At 47.9% G+C, this 18,640-nt stretch overlaps 1 protein-coding gene across 4 annotated transcripts in view; it reads right to left on the reverse strand.

Moving 5' to 3' along the window:
- Positions 1-2,960: 2,960 nt before the first annotated feature.
- RANBP17 (RAN binding protein 17) overlaps positions 2,961-18,640 on the reverse strand; it is a 349,515-nt gene continuing 333,835 nt past the window's right edge. For all 4 annotated transcript variants that reach the window (XM_040262770.1, XM_040262768.1, XM_040262769.1 and 1 more), the window contains 3 exons: positions 7,340-7,438; positions 5,346-5,473; positions 2,961-3,374 (listed from right to left, as the gene is read on the reverse strand). In XM_040262770.1, the coding sequence (XP_040118704.1) occupies positions 3,284-3,374; positions 5,346-5,473; positions 7,340-7,438 (318 nt within the window). In that variant the 3' untranslated portion in view covers positions 2,961-3,283. The remainder of the gene's footprint in view (positions 3,375-5,345; positions 5,474-7,339; positions 7,439-18,640) is intronic.

Below are 18,640 nucleotides of genomic sequence, written 5' to 3' on the forward strand. Positions count from 1 at the left end.
CTTCCTCACTCTGGGTGAGGCTGGTTCCATGGTAGACCCTGAGGACCTGCTGGAGTCATTTGTTTTTTTCCTGCTGCTGAGTGTGAGTTAGGTCCACCTGTGACCTGATTAGAGCAGGTAACATATCCAGCTATAATAGTTCTCTTTTGTGTGGGCTCTGCAAGGTGGGGTGTGCCCTTGAGTGCTGGCTTCATCCTTGGGATGGGATGACCCTGGAGAACTCCCACATGGAATTCCAAGTGTCCTCAAGAGTCCTCCCTATGATCCCTGACCAAAGCCGACTCTGGCAAGGCTTGGGGAAGGGGAGGGTGGGTGTGGTTCCTGGGGGAGTGTGTGTGTAGAAACATCTGGAAACATCCCAGCCTCCCCACTCTCCTTTCCTCCCTCAGAAAGGGCACAGAATGGAACTTAGCCTTCCTAAGATCAGGATTCTGTTCCAGATTTCTGGGGAGAAGCCTTTAGCCAAACTCCACCTTACCAGTGAAGGCCAGGTAAGAGTCGAGGCTGGAAGATCCCTGCCCATGTATAACTCCTCCCCTTGGGTGTGGTCTGGTTCCGGTGACTGGACTTCAGTGAAGAGAATACAGAAGTGACTTGTGCCCCTCTGCGGTTAGGTTATGAGAGGCTGTGACTTCCACGGTGCTATGTTCTTCCTTGCTCTGGTAGAGCAAGATGCCGTGCTGTGAGCCACCCTATGGAGAGGCCATTTGGCTAGGAGCTGAGGCTCAGTCCACCAACCCCTGAGGGGCAGACTCCTGCCCACAGGTAAGAGGGCGTGTGGAAGCAGGTCCTTCCCACGAGCCTCGTGGTGAACAGGGCCTATGAAACTCACCACAGCCTGGGAGACCCAGAGGCGGAGTGTCCGCAGGAACTGTGAGATAAGCAGTGCTGTTTAAGCCACTGGGAAAGCATTAGTTGCTCAGCTGTGTCTGACTCTTTGCCACCGTATGGACTGTTGTCCGCCAGGCTCCTCTTTCCATGGAATTCTCCAGGCAGGAGTACTGGAGTGGGTTGCTATTCCCTTCTCCAGGGGCTCTTCCCTACCCAGGGATCGAATGTGGGTCTTGTGCACTGCAGGCAGTTTCTGTACCATTTGGGCCACTGGAGAAGCCACCATGTTTTGGGGTAATTTGTTATCTAGCAATAGAGTTCTGAAAAACACATGGAAATTGACGTAAACATTAACAGGTTTCAACTTACCACTCTCAAATACTGGTCTCGGAAGAGACCTCAGCAACGCCTGTGGGGTGACACAGACCTGGGATCAAATAGTGCCTGTACGCTGGTACCACCTCTGAGCCTGTTTCCTCACGTGACACGGGGGCTGAGGTGAGGGCTGAGGGCGCAGTCCCCTAGCTGAGTGGGCCTGCCCAGCACAGGTGCTCTGCACAGCCAGCGCTGTGAGTTGGCCCTGCTGAGATGGGGTGGGCGGGCCTGACAAGTCCTCCTCCCCAGCAGGCCTCCAAGGCCACCACGGAGCCGCAGGCTGCTGAGAGGCCACCAGGCGGCCTCTGGGGGCGTGGTCAAGAAAAGCAAGCGCACACAGTGATTCTCTTGTGAGCGTTTTAATGCAAATAATATGGTGCTTTTAGGTCTTGGAATATTTTATTATTTATTTATTTAGGCCACGCCCCACAGCTTGTGGGATCACAGCTCCCTGACCAGGGATTGAACCTGGGCCATGGCAGTGGAAGCCCAGAATCCTAACAACTAGGCCACCAGGGGACTCCCAGGGCTTGAACCTTAAAAAAAAAAAAAGTGCCAGAATGGGATAGGCTTTCTGTGAAGGATTTTTTTTGGGATGGGTAGTATGTAGTAATTAGTCCCCAAGAAAGAGAAAATTCTCACATCAGATTTCTCTAAAAAGTTGAAGTTTTATGAAGTTCAGAATTTGCCTTCCCATGGAAAATTATTTATCCTACTGATAATGAAACATAGTGTAAAGCCGAGGCTTACTTCTCCATTAGATACCAGAAATAACTCTACTTAGAGCACACTTTTCCCTGACTTCCTGAGTTCACATATGGAAGACAAACCTTTAGATAAACTTGGGTGACTTTGCTTTTATGTGACAAGCCTGTTATAAAACTCAACTATCAAGAAAGACTTCAAAAAATAACTAGTCTGAGAAATGAGATTATAAAGGGAGCCTGTGGACTTACTTCTTCAACAGTAAGGCCAACCTTTCATGTCTTATCAGAAATAAAGGGAATGATATTTATTATAAGCCTGAACCATGAAGACAGAGCAGTGAGATACCAAAGCCATCTGATAGTGACAATCTCAAATTAATAGCGTAGTTACCATCCATCACTAATTGTAAAGGCCTTCTCCTTGTCCTGGGTTTGCGCTGAGCTGCAGTCCCCACAGTAAAAAGAGTTTTTGTGGCAAGATGAAAACCAGCTGATCCTCATCCTCTGAAAATCTATAGTTTAGCATCTAGGACCATTTTGGGTGGCTCAAGAAGGCAAGTGGCTTTGAATCTACATTTTAATTGGATACCTCTGCTTCTCTTAAAACTTAAGTGGAGGCAGAAGGACGGGGTGCTAGCAGCACCCAGAACTGCTTGCTGGGGCTACCTACTCCTTCTGAAGGAATAGCTCTGCAGGCAGTAATCGCACAGCTTAATTCTTCTAGACTAAACCACTTCAGATTTATGCCAGTGAAAAGCAAACGTTGTTTGTAAGTCATTTAATTGTGTTACTGTCTCTCAACTTTATCAGACGCTGCTGAGGCAGAGAGGTCTGTGTGCAGTCCTGTGGGATGCTTTACAGAGCTCCCAGGCTCGTTTGAAATGCCCACAGCTCAGAGCTCCAACACTGCTTTTCCAGACAAGACTAATAACAAACTACTAATTTAACAGGTTCAAATGGTATTTGTCTCAATCCGGGATCCACATTGAAGGCTGCATCTCCCACAGATTCACCACCTTGATTGCAGAGCCATTAACTAGTAAACACTGAGCCGCAAACCTGGTTTATTATGTTCTTTGGTTAAATATTGTTTCTACACCCTTTCAGAGCATTGTAAGAACAAAGATAATAATATTATATAGAAAGACTGAAAACACATCTTTTGCTTTTTTCAGTGAAAAGACTGAATTTACATTGTTTGTGCACTATTATAAATTCTTATAATTAGGCCAGACTTATAAAAAGGTAGGGTTTTTGTTGTTGTTTGTGTTGAAAAATAGATTCTCCTGGGCTAGCCAACATCACTGTCCTGGGATCCAGACCCACGAGTCTCTGGATGAAGGCCTCTCGGCACACGGGCAGAAGTCCAGTCAGCTCATCATGTCCAGTGGCTCGGGGCTGCCATCACTCCGCAGGGCCTCGGCCATGTCTCTTCTGAAGACGGAGAGGTTCTGGGTGAACCTGTGGGAAAAGGAAGAAAGGCGTGAGGGCAGTGGCAAAGCTGAAGCCGTGTGAGCCTCTGGTGCGGAGTTCAGGACCCTGGAGGGGGCCTGGCTGAGCTCCCTCCTCCCACTGCACGGCACTACAGCTCCTCCCCTTCCCCCCCAGAAAATAAGGGTTATCAGCAAAGACACTAATCATTCCGAGGGGTGTGTTCTGTGGTTATACCATTTAAGAGTTATTTTTAAAAGTTGAATTACACATAGATAGTAATGAATATAAAGAAAAGATCCAAAGCTTATGTTGTGTTTACATATAAATTCATTTCATCATCGCAAGACTTCCCCAGAGCAGGTGGTTAGTATTGTCATTTGCAGATGAGAAAACCAAATTCAGTGCTGCCAAAAGAGGGGGCACTGGGTAAGACTGCCTGGGTTCAGCTCCTGACTCTACTACTTCTTAACTGGGTGATCTCAGACGAACACTTAACCTCGGTCTTGGTACCCCACGTGATAGCTACCTTATGGGACTGTGAGAAGTAAGAGTTTACTGAGTTAAGAGAGACAGTGCCTGTAAGCGCTCAGCAGCCTGCCTGGCATGTGGAGAACAGCCCGTCCTTGCTGGCTAGTACTCTGACTAAGCAAGGGACTCACAGAGCCACTCAGGAGGTGGCACTCAAGCTCCCAAGCCTTGGGCGAAGCAATCTCCCCCTTGGGGCACCTGGCAAGGCACCTCCCCTTCCTTCACTCAGTCTCTCCTCCTAGCCTGGAGGCTGCCCCTACCTGCCTGACAGAGGGTCTTGGCGATGGAACAAGCAGTGAAGGGAACACGCCCACAGAGTCCATCTGACTTGGCCTTGTATTATCAAAGCCCAGGTTTAGGCCTGTGGCTATGGGGCAACTAATAATCTGCATTTCAATGGCATACTATTTGAATACTCCCACATTTTATAAAAGGATGGGGGCAAGTAGTTTTTTTTTCCCTGAAAACATTTTTCGCTCTTCGTCATTCATTATGTCTGTCTCTGCCACTAGAAGCTCCAAGAGGGCAAAAAAGCCTGGAACAGTTAGTCCCCCACTGGTATCCCCGATGCCTGGCACATAGCAGATTCTCAACAAAATTTTGTGAACTAAATGAATGAATGAATGAATTCAAGCATAGGTGACAAATTTGTGTTCCTCATCAGGATCTCACTGGCAACTTACCTGTCTCTGTTCTTACAAAACCAACCACATTTAAAGGTCAGACAGAGGAAGGAACTACTTACTTACTTACTGTTTATTCTATGTCCTAGGCACCATGTTGACTATATTCTGTCATTTAAATGTCACAACCAATTATCACCATCTTTCTTTTACTGGTGAGAAAACTGAGGATCAGAGAAGTTGACTGCCTTACTCACTGCCACACAGCTTATAAAGGAATAAAGTTTAAATTGGAATCTGTCTGACGTCAAAGTCCATGTTTGTTCAAATGTCAGGAAGCCTTTCTTTGTCCTTCATAGCAGTTGTAACTCTTTCTTTCTTTTAACCTTTCAATCAGTTATTTTTTCTGTGGGATTATAAAATGCTTAAGGGCAAAACTTGCACTTTATCCCCCAGTGGTTCAGCGGTGAAGAATCTGCCTGCAATGCAGGAGACACAGGAGATGTGGTTCCGTCCCTGGGTCGGGAGGATCCCCTGGAGGAGGGCATGGCACCCACTCCAGTGTTCTTGCCTGGAGAGTCCCATGGACAGAGGAGCCTGGCGGGCTACAGTCTATGGGGTGGCAAAGAGTTGGACACGACTGAAACAACTTAGCACGGACGCATGCATGCACCCTTTACAGTGCCTAGCATGCTGCTTGGAGGGAAGCAAACACCCATACTGGATGGAACTAAACTGAGCCGAGGATTACAAGGTGTAATAGAAAAGCCACATCCGTGCGTGAGCTGTGTTAAGTGCGATCCTGGAACATCCGTCTCCGAGACGCTGACTACTGGGCGTCACTCACCTGTCTCTGTTCTTGACAGACAGGTTCTGCTCCACTCCTTCCATCAGGTTCCGGAAGCACTGGGCAAGGACCTCCTGCTTGGGGAGAGGCTGGCTGTTTATCAGACCTGCCCTCAGTTCCCCGAAATACTGTTGGGAGACAGAACAAGTGTCAGAGGCTTGGCTCCAAACTGGGCCTGAAGAAAGCTGTGGGGGCGGGGCCAGACCAGCTCTGAAGGGCTCAGGGCTCCTAACTCTCAAATGGGCTTTGGTCTGGGTCCACTGTGAACATTAAGCCTCTAGAGAAAACCAGAGCAATAGAGATGTTCCTGAGTATAAACTGTATTATCCCCTCTCATAAAATCTCTTGCTGTAATTGTTTTATTGTCACAGAACAATTTAGGCTGATGGAGTCCTCGCCTCCTGGGTGGGGGATCAAGCACATAAAGGCCTTGCTCTCCTCAACACTCAGAAAGGCTGAAAGAGGAGCAGCCTTCTTAGGGTGAGGGAAGAACTTAGCCAGGGAGCACCTGGGCAGCTGAGGCCAGGCCCCGGGCCGCCTCCTGCTTCTCCGCCTCCGTGGCTTTAGGGAGCTGCCTCTCAAACCGCCCCAGGCTCTGCGCACCCGAGCCCCTGTACTCCTGGGTCAGGGCGGGTCTGTTCCGCTAAGGAAGGGCACCTCAGGCGCTCGCTTAGTTCTGGGAGAGCTGTCTGCCACCAAGAAAAACCCCTGTCACGCCTGGTCACAAAGAACCGCACAGCCCTTTTCTCTCTGCTGACGACTGTGGGCTTTTACACACACTTATGCTAACAGCAGCCCCTAATCATCAGAAACAGCCTAATTGCAACACAAAGACGACATTTTGCTAGTCATGTGTTTATCTTTCCAGGCCCAAACAGCATGATATTTAATTTTCATCATACATTAAAACAGCTCACATCAAAAACACACAGAATTAATATGTAGTCAGCCTAATACTTAAATACTATATATCAGAGGCATTATACTTAAACCACAATGTCTTCCTGAACAAGATTGGGAATGCACAAAACTACTTATTTTTCCCTTTTATAATGATGCAGTGACTCACACCAAATAGAAAATTATTAGTTTTTCATCCCAAACCATGAAATATTGCCTCCATCAGTAAAGTATAATATTGTGATGTCATAAGCTTTTTCTAAACACTGAATTTGCCCTTATTCCCTCTCAATCATTTTAAAAGAACTGCTCTCTTTTATACAGCTTGGATTTAAATCACAGTAACACCGGGGGAAGATGAATGGCAGTGCTATTGAATGTGGCGAAAATTGGATACTTCAGCACAGGTGAATGATGAGACAGCTCTTCTCTTTTTGATATATTTTCTTCTTCTATTAGTTTCCTTCCAAGGCTGGGATTTCAGTTTGAATTTTAATGTATGCGGCTGTCTCTAATCTCACTGTCTTTTCCCCAGTACTCTCTTATTGTATAGACAATTCATTCTCCTGAGCAGTAATGCACTGTTCCTACTGACTGCTGGGGAGACAGAGGTGGGTTCCAGGGGAAGCTGGGGAACCTGGGAGGCAGCCCAGAGTGGTGCGTGCACTTGAGGGCTGGAGGAGCGTGTCCTGGATAAAGGGTGCTGCCTTGGTATTCGGGGGACTGCTGCCACTGAGGGCAATGGGCATCCCACATCAGGAAGGAGGCCCAGGAAAGGGCAAACGGGATTGTTGCCCAGCATCTCCTGGAGCAGGGAGGGGAGTGAGGGTGAGCTGGAAGCACTGCTGAGCTAACCACCTGCCCAGTGTGGAGGCTCTGGGCTCCAGAAAAGCTAGCTTGAGGTGTCCACTTAGCTGAAGGAGACCTGAGGCCCCTGGGGAAGGGCCTTCTGGGGGAATACGGCCTTGTCCCGGGCGCTCAAGGTGCCCGCTCACGCTCGGCTGGCCCCCGTCTCTCTCACAGCCTGGCCTGGTGTCTGGCTGCACCCTCCTCCTGCGGTTGCCTCCTGGGGACCTCCCTGCAGCCACACTCACCTTCTCATTGAGCAGGACGAGCCCCAGGAGAGGCCTGGATACTGACCACTGGTTCCGACAGTCTTCAAAGACAATGGTGTTCATGAGGACGGACGTCATCTAGAAGACAGAGGCACAGGATGACGCTGGCGCCCGGCTCGAGATCGCCCCAACCCCAGGCCTGCTATGTGCTCACTTGCTGCCCACCACATCCGGCCACCAGCCGTGAGGGCACTTGCTGGACAGACAGCTTTGACTCTGGAAGCCTATACTGCTGCCTATGGGAACACCTGGCAACTCTCAGCTCCCTGAGGAAGAGCTGCCCCTACTGAAATGTGTGGTGAGAACCTTCTGGGTGGGAGAAGTCAGAGGCCACAGGCCCAAGGGGATCAGTTCCTACCTCTCAACCCAGATGTGCTTTCCTCTCTACGGGGTCACCAGGCAAAAAGCTCAGCTCACTGTTGAGGCTCTCATTTCCCCAAAGACACGGTCAAGTTATAGAGGGGCCACATCTCTCCATGACCCCCTCAGGCAGGTGGAGAGAGGGAACCCCGCCCATGTCACACTGGAAGTCACGGTTCCTGCTGGCTCAGGCTGTTAAAAATCTTTTCATTCGTTCCTCATACACTAAACTTATTCATTTACTCACTTCACTCCTACACTGCTTATTTTTAAAAAATCTTTATTGAATTTTTTACAGTATTATTTGTTTCCTGTTTTGGTTTTTAGGCCACGAGGCATGAGGGATTTAGCTCCCCGACCAGGGATTGAACCTACACCCTCTGTATTGGAAGGTGATGTCTTAACCACTGAACCAGCAAGAAAGTCCTATTCCTCTATGTCATACTCATCCATTTTCTTAAATTCCAAGTCTGCAAGATGCCTGGAGGAGGTAACAGAACACAGACATCTACCACAACCTTTGTCCTTGAGGAGCTAAAAGCTTCCTGGGACAGACTACTTAGCAGAGGTAACAGGAACCAGGGCTGGGCAAAGATGCTATGGGTAAGCGGCGGGAAGACGGATACTTCTGGGTCCTTGAGAATCAGGGAAGACACCACAGAGAAGGCCACCGTTACGGAGTTCATCATAAATGTGTTCTAAGCAGAGACAGCAGCAAAAAGGGAGACTGGGCAAGAACACAGAGGGTTTTGCAATGGTAAGGAATGCAGTGTGTAGAGAGAAGAGCGGTGGGCCAGAAGCAAGACCCCAGTGTGGGGCGGGAGACCTTGATGGAGAATCTGGCCGTTTACACCTAGAGAGACATGCTCAGCTCTGTGCTTAGGAAAGCTCCCTCTGGGACACAACCCCAGCGCAGGGTGGGAGACCTCGATGGAGAATCTGGCCGTTCGCACCTGGAGAGACATGCTCAGCTCTGTGCTTAGGAAAGCTCCCTCTGGGACACGCGGACTGTGCAGGGGACAGTATGGAGGGAGGCCAGAGACGAGGCTGCTGCAACAGTCCTGGCAGAGAGCGACGAAGGAAGCCGTGGTCGCCCATGTGCCGCGGATGCTACAGGTCCTGCTCTTGGACACTATATCCCTCGTCTGCAGTCCTTCCTGTTTCCCTGCTTCAGAGCTCCTTTCCCTGAAGGAAGGCAGGGGAAACAGCAATTATGTGGCAGAGTCTACTACACACACCGCCCTGACTAGGCTGTGGTGACATCTGGCTTTGCCCTCTGGCCTTTTTGCAACCCAGTTTACCCTGTGATCTCGGGCAAGGCATGGAACCTCTCTCTCTGTGTCTTAGTTTCATTACCCATAAAGAGGGAAATGATAATCCAGTATAAGGAAGCTCAGGGAATCAAATGAGAATCAAATGAGATAGTAGATATGAAAAGTGCTGCAAAGAGTGAAAAGTGTTATAAACATTTAAGGTGTGTGTGAGTGTGTGTGCTTAGTCGCTCAGTCATGTCTGACTCTTTGTGACTCCACGGACTGTAGCCCGCCAGGCTCCTCTGTCTATGGGGATTCTCCAGGCAAGAATACTGGAGTGGGTTGCCATGCCCTCCTCCAGGGAATCTTCTCAACCCAGGGATCGAACCCAACTCTCCCGCATTACAGGAGGATTCTTTACCATCTGAGCCACCAGGGAAGCCCATTTAAGGTATATATGTAAAAACAACACTGATGAGCTCTAAACAGCTGCTGTTCCACACGTCATCACCATCATCCTAACAGGCCGACTGCAAATGAAAGCTGCCAGTACACATTTGTTGTATGTCCAGTGTCTCTGGGGAGAGGCTGCGTCTTATGCTGGCATGTTGAACATCACTTGCAGATCACGTGTTTCTGTATACAATCTAACAAGCCACCCAAAGTCATAGAGCCACAAATTAAATTGACAAGCAAATCTAACAGATCTGCGGAGACAGCCTAAAATATTACGGTTTCACAATCTGAAGGCGGAACAGATATTTTAATGGAAAAGATTACAGTTAGAGGTACCAGAGTCCTCCAGTAACCGACAAAGCATGCCGAAGTGATGTGCCAATTACTTTACACGGTTCTCCCGTGGATTCATTTGTCTGAATGCATGCATTTATGTCTGTAATAAGTAAGGGGATGTTTGAATAAAATACTTTTCTAAAAATAAAGTTGGCTAAAACAGATGACTTTTTTTTTCTTCTTTACTCTTCCGGAAAATGGAAATTAGTGAGCATATCCACTCAAAGGGTATTGACATGGCAACTCATCTCCACAGTTCTTTTTTCTAATAATCTGAGAGGATATGGGGAAACAATTCAATCAGTGTAGCAAATCCCTTTGGAGAAAGGTCCCCCACCCCCATATGGAAGAGTCCTGGGTGAAATGCTTAAGTACCTGCTCCAGGTACTGTGGAATCTCTGGTGGTTATGGATGAGACAAGTCAAGACCGAAAGGAAAGAGCTCCTGCCTGCTCTGCCGCAGCCCACTGCAGCCTGCGCTGAGTCACAACGCGCCATCCGCACTGAGTACATGGAAGGCTCTGGGAGCGGGACCTCCACTCTGCCAGCCTCTGCTCACCGCCTACAGGCATGGCTGGAATGGCCATCTCAAACTGGCCCAAGCCAGGCTACATTTTCCAGAGCCTGTGTCCAAAAAGCATACACATTCTCCACTGTATTATCCTAAGCGGCTAGTCTGCCCGACCAGGGGACAGACCACTTGGGGAAAAGCAGGCAATCACTGTCTCGGGCGCTGCTTCCTGTTCCCCTTCTTCCTTCCCAAGAGGCTTGGGCTAAGTTTGTAGAAAATTTCTATCAACGAAGCAAAACCAACATTGGTTTGGTAGGGACAGACTTTGGAGCCAGTCAGAACTAAGGCCAAATCTGGGCCTGCCACTTACGTAACCTGGGATGCTGGGCAAGTTGTTTGTCTTTTCTGAGGCTTTATTTCTTTACATATAAAATTAGAGATTATAACAACTACTTTGTAGGGCCACAGTGAAGACTGACTTCTTTCATAGGTTCTCAATCATCGCTGGTGCTCCTTTGCTCCCACCATGGTTGCCCCACCTGGCCTGACCCAGTGGAATCTCATGGCTCAAGGAAGCACCCAATTTCATGTCTTGATTATGGACAGATAACCCAGATTATATTCTCCTCACAATTATCTGACCTCACTGGGAGTTGCAGTAAAAGTAAAAGCAATATCCTCTACCTCCTGCAGCCAAAAAAAAGCTAAAATAGAAAACAGTGCAAAAATCAGTTCTGTTTGGTCTGGCACATGTATTAGTATGGATTTTGAGTGATAGTGTTTCTGAAAACTTGTAACCTTCTAAATAAAACATGAAGCTACTTGACGAGTATCTGATCTGGAAAAATAAAACAAAGCAGTGTTGTGTTACATGGACCTCTGTTCACTCCTCAGCTCTTATTCTACGTTTCTGCCCTAGAATGGGGAGTAAAGCACAAGCACAGCGCACAGTGGACTCTTGCCTGTTCAAGCGTGCAGGCCCACTCTTCCCCTCCAGCAGGCTCTCACTGCAGACGCTGATGTAGATGTCAGCATAGATGTGGCTTGTGCTGGATGTACTCTTTCTAAGGACACTGGAGGTTCAAGGGGTCTAGAAGCTGGGAGGAGAAGGATGGCTGAGAGGTGTGGCTTGAGTGGGTACTGGATGATGACTGCAGTGGGGTGTTAGGGACATTGGCCTGCAACCTTCTACCATTCTGGGGCCATGGGGGGCATTTCTCTGTGTCCCTCCTGCCTTGTGCAGCATCTGGCACCTACCAGAAGCTCAAGAAATAGCTACTGGGTGACAGAATGAATGCACAGATGAATAAATGAAAGAATGGGAAAGGATGCGTGAAATATCAACTAAAGTATAAAGAGCTAAAGAGCTGAAAGGGAACTGTACAGAAAACAGAAATTCTGGCCTCCGCCCATGGCTAAAACCTGAAATTGGTAAATATCTAAATCAACACACTGCTCGTTTCCAAGGATCTTGCTTTTGTGTGCAAAGCCCGAGAATGCTTCTAAGTCACTGTTCCCTCTCTAGCCAGTGGCTGCCTGGAAGAGATCTCTAGGGCCTTTTAGGTCACCAAGGCTAAAGGCTGAGGCACCATCTTTTTTACTGACAGCCATTTCCACCTAAGAGTAAGCTGTGCCTGATGAGTTTCTCTCTGCCCGACAGGAACAGATATGTTTGCGGAAAGCGCCTGGGTGCTCAGCACTCTGTGAGGCACAGGTACACACTGTCTGCAACCCCCAGCTAGCCCTGAAGGAGACATTATCCTCATTTCATAGTCTAAGGAGCTGAAGTTCTGAGCAAGTCAGGGACTTGCTCCAGGCATCACAGCTGTCAGCTGCCGTGTGTGACGTGGAACCAGGGCCTATGCACAGGTCTGCCTAAGTCTGGAGGCTGCTGCCTGACACCCCGGGGCTGCCCGTGGGCAGGGCCAGGCCTGTGGCAGTGGTGGTGGCAGTGAGTGGCCAGGGCTCCGTCGCCTGCCCTCAGAGGGCCTCCCAGACGTGCTGCCCACATGCGTGTCCTGTTTGGCCACTCGACCACTTGCTCAGGAGTCAGGCAGCTACTCAAGTTCCTGTGATTAGAATCCAGGGAAGGGGTTCCTGGTGAGTCGGCAGGAGACCTTCTTGCCTCCCACCTAGAGTTTTTATAAGTTGTTTACCGTATCTTCAGCCTCTCATGATGAACAGCAGTAGACATAATTTATAGATTGTCTCTGGAAAATGGTCCATTGAACCATTGGTTTCACTCTCACCAGGTATATAGCAATTTAAATAAACATAGGAGAAAGGATTAGAAAATTAAACTAATTTTCTTCAATTTAAAATACTCTCTACAGATTGAACATTTTTCATTGTTAATATTCTTTGGGTATAGTGATAAAACTAAAAAATATTCCACAAAATCTAAGGAACAGGTGAAACAAATCCAAACTCCTCTCTCTTGCTCCCCATCCAATTGAGAAAGACAGCACTGAACGTGCCGTGATGACAGGAACTCTGACCGACAGGGGTCACATCCTTACTGTATTCAGGGAGCCTCCGCTTCCCCCTCTCTCCGGCGTCTTGGTTCAGGGCTGTATGACATTTCAGTTACGCTGCAACTTTGCTGCCTGTTGATCAGGGAAACGGGAATGGGACAAGAGTAATTTGTCTTCTCCAAAAGGTGGTGGAGGGAGGGCCTGAGAAGGCAGCTTTGGTTTAGACAAAAGTGAAAGTGTTAGTTGCTCAGTCGTGTCTGAGTCTTTGCAACCCCATGGACTGGGAGCCTCAGGCTCCCAGTCCATGGGGATTTTCCAGGCAAGAATGCTGAAGTGGGTTGCCCTTCCCTTCCCCAAGGGATCTTCCCTACCCAGGGATGGATACCGAGGCCCCCTCGTTGCTGGCAGATTCTTTACCATCTGAGCCGCCAGGGGAGCCCGTAAGACAAAAGGAGGACAGGCCAAAGGAAAGATGAGAGAGCAAGACGAAGCGTCTCTGCACTTAGGCTAGGCAGGGCCAGAGGGAGGAGGACAAGGCCAGGCTGAGCAGGGCTGTGCCCAGGAGGCTGTGTCTCTAGAACAGGGAGCCTTAATCTGCTGGGTGGGGGGCAATAATAAGAAGACGGGGTAGGATATAAAATTATGTGTACTGCAGGCCAAGCTAGGTTGCCTTTGATTTTGAAGTAATGAGTTGCTGACATTTTGAGGAACAACTGATAAACACAGCGAACACTTGAGGGAAGCTCCTGACTCTCAGGAATCCTCTGGCACCTGTAAGGTGCCTTCGGGAAGGCCAGGTGGGGAAGGAGGAGGAAGGCTGCCCATAGCGACAGCAGTAACGACAGTGCAGGGGGACCTGAAAAAGCAGAGAAGCCTTCTGCTCCCTCCCACAGCCCCATGCCCTGGCTGAAGATCCAGGCTCTGGAAGAATCTGAATGTTCTGAAGGAGGAAAGGCTTCCAGGTCTTCAGGGCTTGTGGAAGTAAGGGAGTTGCTGTCATTACTGAGTGCTGTTCTTGAGGCCATGTGCACAGCAAATATTGAAATGTGATCCTTCTCAAATTAGATACTAGTCATCTTTAGGGAAAAGGAATCAATTGTTTCTTCATTTGCTGTCTACCAATGTGACATTAGTGGAATGTTATGAAAAATGAAAGTAATGGACAAACAAGCAAATGTTCTGCCTGGATTAACGAAGCCCAACCACCCAAGTTACTTTAAATCTTTTAGTATGTGTACACATTAAGCACATTCCTAAGTTCTCATAGGGTCTTTGCAGCGTCATAATAAAAACAACTGTTGAGCACTTTAAATGAAAAAAAAAAATCAAATGAAATGTATGAGCTGAGCCTCTTTTTCAAAGAAACAAGATTGCAATCAATTACATAGGTGACCCATTCTCCTCTGAAAAATCATTTGGGAGTTCTGCCTCTTGGCCTTTGTACAATGCTAGCTTGCTTTTTTTTTTTTTTTTTTTTAAAAGGCAAAAAAAACTTCTTACTAATAAAGGTACTGCAGGGCTGGTTAGCTCAGCTGGCTTTGGTCACATTAGCATTGCATGGTTCTGAATCCAAATGCAAAGCAACCTCTCCTCCACCCCCTCCTTACAGAAAGTTCAGGGATGCATTTTCTCCAAGTGATAAATTGCCTAGAATATTTAAAAACCCCTTCCATCCACAGTAAAATCTAAGGACATACACAACCTAGTTTTGCTGTTGTTTCCATTTTCTCCATTACCAACATCACCCTTGGTTCTCAAAACATTCGTTTTAATCATAGTTTATTGGGGAAAGAATTACCTGCCAGTCTCCTAGCTTATAAGAAAGAAGATAAAGTTGGAATCAAACTTCAGGATGAATTAATTGAGAGTACTGCCTGCGATGTGTCTATTCTGAATGTTACAGTGCACATCACAATGAAAACAGTTTTATTTTCCATGGTTGAAATAAATTACAATAAATAATTCAGTTCAATGGCAGAGATGTACTGGAGAGCAAGAGCAACAAAATTGACTACACTACACTGTGAGTCTCATTCTTGAATCTTCATTATCCATTTGAAACTTTTTACTGGTAGTAAATCATATTTCAAGTAGCTGCAGATCTCATAAAGCAGCTTGCTGCATTAAAATAAAACCAGAAAACCTGGGGCACTGGGAGGCTGCAGGGATTGCCACTCAGCACTATTTGGGAAACTCCTTCTCACGCTTCTCTTGCCAACATCAAACAGAAAATTTTTTGATTTGATGTAAAAATTAAGCATCATTTGTCAAAAACATCCTCTAGGTAGGAATGCTTGGAAAATCTGTATGGAGAGGAACGGTTTTCAACTCCAAAGCCATTTTCCTCTAGTTTTTTTCAAGTGACACTGTCATTTATAGTTCATGGTATACTGTTTGAACGACTGCCTTACAATCATAGAACCTCAAATGTCCTACACAAGCCTCTGGGGGGTCTCCAAATGAGCAAACATGTGTAAGCTCAAGAGAGACTAACAAAAGCATATGTGCTATGTTTCCTGTCTAAAAAGATGAGCCTGTCTTCACTGGAGAGCTAATTATTTAACTGGAATCTTAAAAGATACATATAGCATCACTGGGAAAGAAGGATACCCCAGGAAGAGAAAATAAAACGAGAAGAGGCAGAGGAGACAGGGCTTGGTGTATCTGAGGAATAGTCAGGCTCTGTAAGGCAGGCTTTTGAGAGAGAGCTTCTTTCAAGTGGAAAGGAACAGAACTGAGGGTGAGGAGAAAACTGGACTGAGCCCAGGCTGCGAAAGGCCTTTTGCGTCACGCTGCATGTAGAAATGGTTTGGGCCAGTACGAACAGGGTAGCCTTCAAAGGACTTCTGAATAATGCTTAGGTCTGTGATTTAGAACAAAACTGATGGGAAACTGCGGGACGGCAATGATGGGGAGCTTCTGGAGGCAGGACAACCTGTTTAGACACTACGGAGCAAGCCCAGAGGAGACAGGAGGAGGGCCTCGGAGATGGGGAGAAGCGGTCAGAATCCTTGGCTGCTCATCCCCTTTTCTGCCCAGCTAAAGAAATCCTTCCAAGGAATACAACCTGATACTGAAGCCACAGGTTGATTCAGAGCTTTGAGAACATGGCCTCGGATTCCAGACTGCCCGTGAGAGAAGGGGCTGCACACTAGAGTGCCCCAGCAGGGCGGCAGACCCACGGTCCCACAGGGAGCTCGTGGGGTAAGGAGCAGTGACACGAACTCCACCCAGCGCACACACCACGCGGCAGAGGTGACGACAAGCACGTTTATATTAAATATTCAGTAAAGTGAACTCTAACTGAGGCCATGCAAAATCAGAAAAAGGGACTGGGAAACAGCATGCTGCTTTCCTGAACAGTCATCACGACATTTCCCAATGAATATCATATTTCACAACAGAACAGCATAAGGCATAATGGCATGAGGGCACCTCACGCAGTCCTCCAAGCGGAGTGCAGTGAATATTGTGTTTCGTAATAAACATGTTATCCTTACAGGAGGAGGTTCAAAGTTTCATTGCCTTTCATCTGTCACTATATCCTCCCTGACTTCCTGAAGGGATCTGGTTAGATGGGCCTAAACATCTTCATAACCAACAGTGGAGGGTTATTTGACTTAACATGTTCAAATGGTTTTGTGTGAGGAGAAAAAAGTCTTTTTTGGGAAAATTCACTTGGCCCGCAGAAGCATTTTCCATTAAAGATTAGAGTTTAATGTTTAAACCATAGAGGATGGCACGCTGCCTTTCAGATTTGAAGTTTTTATTTACAGCTGTTGCACTGGCATAGACACTGCTGGCCAAGCGTTTGGAGAGATGATTTAGAGACGTTACTGAGATTTGGAAGCTCTTTCACCCTAATAATTACACAGGGAGGCTAAAAGACGACAGTGGCTGACAGTGCTGGGGAGAGAACTCCGTTCCTTGACGTAGTCAGACTTCACTGCCAGCGGCTTCATGCCGGGCTCTGTCAGACCCTGAGGACATACAGGCGAGCGAGGCACAGTCCTAGCCTCCAAAGGCTCAGGGAGGGGAGGCAACGTGCTGTTTGTGACAGTGCAGTACAGCAATTGCCACAGACAGACACCTGCACAGGAGGCTCTCAGAGGCCAGAAGCGGGGGCGAACCCTGCCGAGGCAGGGAAGGCTTCACCGACGACATTTCAACCTGCAGCAGAGAACAAGGTAGTCAAGCGGGAAGAGGGCGAGCAGGTGCCAAGGCTTGCAGAAGTGTCTGGGGAATGACAGCAGCTCTGTGGGAGGGTCACTGAGAGGGTGTGTGCGGAGTGGTGGTGGCAGAGGAGGCTGGTGAGGTCGGCAGGGGTCTGATGTTGTGAAGGAACTGGACCTGTGTGCTGGAGAATGTGGGCTTTAGCTTGCAGGAAATGGAGTACTCTTTAAGTTGAATGACCCTTCCACGCACTCACGTGGAAGGGAAAATGGCTGGTACAACTATTCTCCATATGGTCCGGCCCTTTAGGAGGCTGAGCCATCTGAGTTCTCCCAAGAAGATGCAGTTCTTTCCTCTTCTAGGATTGGGAGGCCACAGACACAGAAGGCTACCTGCTTGGCCCCAGTCAGGATACATCTCGGCCCCAGTCCTGTTGGCTCTGTTGCCAGGATCCTGAGAAATGGCACTGCCATTACTTCCCTTGGCCCACAGCACATAACTTAATAGTGTGCCCTGTCAGGAATGGTTCTCTTTGTCAGGAAGCTTTTTATTGATGTTCAACCTTCATTTTCTCTTTCTTAATATTATCCCATTATGCCAATACTCCATTGTGCCATGCTAAGTAATTCCCTTTCCTCCTTGGCATTTACATCTTCCGAGTATTTATAGACTTATCAAATGCCCCATTTAGTTGTCACTTAGGCAGGCTATACATATTTAGCTTCTTTAATCTGGCCCCATAAGCCAGCCTTTCCATTCTCCTAAATCACTTGAGTTACTTTCCTTCAGGTTTCTGTCAATTTGCTTCCAGCCTCTTGGTAATACAGGGGGCTCGGGAGGAAGACGGGGTTTGGGAGGGACGGGTAAGAAGAGTTTACCATCTGCCGAGGGTGGAACTTCTCCCTTAAAGTATAAACTCCAAAACAAGCCAGGCCTCAGAGAAGCTCTAAATGCCTCTTGTTATCTACTTGTTTCACCTGCATACATTTCAAGTCAGGAACATTCTATTATTGACTCTTCCGTGCTAGGTGCCCACAGGCAACACATCTGTGAGGGGGTCCTATTATGGGTCAGGGACTGTGCTGGAGACCTCTCTCTTCCTTCTTTTCTCCCTTCCTCTTCATTTCTTAGACTTATTCATTGCTCAAAGAATTACTGAACTCCTACTGTGTGTCAGGCACTGTGGCACAGAACTGAATAAAATGTGGTCCCTGTGGCTGTAGAGAGCTCATGCAGCCTAAGTATTTATTCATCTCGTATTGCCCACCCATCAGGTTGTTTCCTTCCCATCTTAAGGGTCACAGAGAAATCACCCCTCAGTGCACTGAGCTCTCACTGGCGCTCTTGGTTGCCTGAGAGGAACCTCCTTGTACGGTCTAAGCGAGCTGCCACACTAAGCACAGGGGTCAACATGGAGCTCCTGCTTAGTGTTCTTCTGTGCTGGGTCTCTCTGGGGCCTAAGAGATTCCTCTTCAGGCCTGGTGCTTCTATGGCTCCTCCTTCTTGGCATTCGATATTCACGTGACCACAGCTAAATACGGGCTTGACTGGTTTTGTTTTTCCTTTCCATGATACTGATGTTCCGGGTTATGGAGTAACAGGTGGCTGAAGGAGCGATGCAGTGAGAGACACCTGAGTCCCGGCTCATCTGGGGAGTCTGGGCATGAGACCACAGCAAGGAGCACTTCCGCCACTTGATCCCGGGGGCTACTCCACAC

Source organism: Oryx dammah, unplaced genomic scaffold (assembly GCF_014754425.2).
Source record: "Oryx dammah isolate SB20612 unplaced genomic scaffold, SCBI_Odam_1.1 HiC_scaffold_20, whole genome shotgun sequence".
NCBI classification, from domain to species: Eukaryota; Metazoa; Chordata; class Mammalia; order Artiodactyla; family Bovidae; genus Oryx; species Oryx dammah.